This window comes from Tupaia chinensis, unplaced genomic scaffold, assembly GCF_000334495.1.
Source record: "Tupaia chinensis unplaced genomic scaffold, TupChi_1.0 Scaffold000214_1, whole genome shotgun sequence".
In the NCBI taxonomy this organism is placed as follows: domain Eukaryota; kingdom Metazoa; phylum Chordata; class Mammalia; order Scandentia; family Tupaiidae; genus Tupaia; species Tupaia belangeri.
In genome coordinates, this window is record NW_006159689.1 from 523,746 (window position 1) to 526,082 (window position 2,337).

Genomic DNA, 2,337 nt, shown 5'->3' on the forward strand with positions numbered 1-2,337 from the left:
CAGACTAGAATGAGACTCCATGAGTCACAAGTTAGAAAAGTCAAACTAACAGGCTTCCAAATGGCTACGACACGGTGGGCTACGACATGGTGAACGACAGTACGGCCAGAGAAGGCGGGGTCACAGCCAAGCACATCGCTCACTGCCCCAAGTGGGCCTGTGCTTCCTGGGGTGTGAGACGGGAGGGACCCAGCAAAGTCAGACTGGGACAGCTGTGTCTCCCTTCTGAAAAAAGAGCCTAAGCCAGGGCCCAGAGCAGTAGGGTCTGGTGAATATCAGTCAGCGACCCTGGAGAGATCAGAGCTGGAAGATACTCAGAAACTCGATCAAGTGTGACGGTGTGCAGTTTTCTGACTTAGAAGCCTGTTTTCCAGTCAGTACCCTGAACCTAGAAGCCTGTTTCCCAGTGAGTACCCTGAGCCGCTCCAACAAGAGTCCTCTGGGGGAGAACTGAGCTGTACAGGGTGGGTAGGAACCTGGTGGGAGACCCGTGCAGACATCTGGGCCTGAGCTGGCAGTCATTCCCGCTCCTGCTTCAGCGCCGGCCTTGTCTTCAAGGCCGTTTTCCCATCTCTAAAGGTCTCAGTGGAAGGCAGGCTTAAGACTCACTGGGGGACCAGCAGATGGTGTAAAGATTACATCGCTGGACTCCCACGTAGTCCACTGCGGTTCAAGTCCTAGACCAGGTGGCTTAAAGTGCATACCGTGCACGTGTGCATGCCCAAGATCCGGAGAGAAGAATGGAGAAGGAATTGTGGCATGGCCACCCTCCCCAGAGGGTGATTTCTGGCTTTCTGTCTCTCTGCCTCCATCTCTGTGACAAGTGCACAAGCCCTATGCAAAAGCCTCCTCCTAAAACAAAAAAAAAACCTCATCCAGAAAACGATCTAAAGGAAAACCAGACTGGCTGTAAATGTAAAGCCCTAGGGGCCGTCATCTGCATGTCCAGACTCAGGGACAGTGTCAACATGAAGTAACTGGCCTGCTCCCAAGCAGTCCCACGTCTGGCCCCAGCTCCCCTCTGCTGAGCACGCCCCCCTTCCCTGGTCTCCACGGTGTGAGCCCGCGCGTGCCCGGTAGAATCCGCGGGGCGTCCTCGGGGGAGCGCCGGCCCACCCCGCAGCGCGCCGCCCTCACCTTGTACTCCTGCACCACCTCCTCCAGGGGCACCACGCTGTGCTGCTTGTGGCTCCGGGACTCCCGGCACACCACGCAGATGGCCTCCTCGTCCACCTCGCAGAAGAGCTTCAGGGCCTCCTGGTGCTTGGGGCAGACGCCCTGCTCGGCCGCGCGGGCGCGCCCGGGGTGCGGGTGCATCTGGCGGATCACCTGCACCATGTTGGCCAGCTGCAGGTTGGGCCGGAAGCTCCGCCGCGGGAAGCTCTTGCGGCACTGCGGGCAGGTGAAGCAGCGGCGCGGCGCGGGCGGCGGCAGCGGCGTGACGGGGTCCAGCTCCTCGTCCTCGTCCTCGTCCAGCGCCTCCTCCTCGTCGTCGTCCTCCCCGCGCAGGTCCTCCTCGATGTCCCCCAGGTAGTAGTCCAGGTCCTCCTCCTCGTCCTCCTCCTCCCACACGTAGTCCATGCGGTCCCAGCCCGACCCGCCCACGCCGCTGGTCCAGAACACGCCCTCCTCCTCCTCGCCCTCCTCCATGTCGCCCTCGTAGTCCTCGTCCCGCATGGGGGTGTCCCACCCGCCGCCGGCGCCCACGGCCTCCACGTCCTCCTCCTCGCCGTCCTCCTCCTCCTCCCTGTCCAGCTCCTCGCGGTCCTCCTCGTCCTCCCCGCCCCACAGCTGGGTCACGCACACGCGGCAGAAGTTGTGCCCGCAGCCGATGGACACGGGGTCGGTGAAGTAATCGAGGCAGATGGCGCACACCGCCTCCTCCTGCAGGGTCTGCACAGGGTTGGGTGCCATGGCAACGGCAGCCATCTTAGTGTCCGGCCAGGGCGGAGTGCGGCTGGGGACGGGGCGGGGGCTCCCCAGACGCCCGGAGACCCGGCCCCACCCCCGGCCCTGCCTCTCCCGGGCGCGCTCCTTCCCTCCCGAAACTTCCGGCGTCTGCACACCGCCCGAGTTCGCGCGTTCCCCCCACGGTCGTGCTACGCCCCCTTCGTTCCCCCCAGGTCCCTAGGCGACAGGAAACGGCGAGGACACGCTCTAGCAGGCGCTCGGGAACAGGGCGTGGGGGCTAGGACGGCGGAGGCCCGCGTCTCTGTGATGCGGGGAAACGGGGAACGCAGACACAACAGGAGGCCCGCCCACCCCCATCCCCCGCCACTGGGCCGCAGCTTCGGGGAGCGGCGGGGGGGCGGGGCGGGCGGCCGCGCTCGGCGCGCG

At 64.4% G+C, this 2,337-nt stretch overlaps 1 protein-coding gene across 1 annotated transcript in view; it reads right to left on the bottom strand.

Annotated features, from left to right (window-relative positions):
- The window catches only part of TRIM41 (tripartite motif containing 41), a 10,400-nt gene extending 8,367 nt beyond the window's left edge, over positions 1 to 2,033 (bottom strand). The window contains 1 exon segment of the mRNA XM_014587462.2: positions 1,138 to 2,033. Within this exon segment, the coding sequence (XP_014442948.2) occupies positions 1,138 to 1,929 (792 nt within the window). The 5' untranslated portion in view covers positions 1,930 to 2,033.
- Between the last annotated feature and the right edge of the window lie 304 nt (positions 2,034 to 2,337).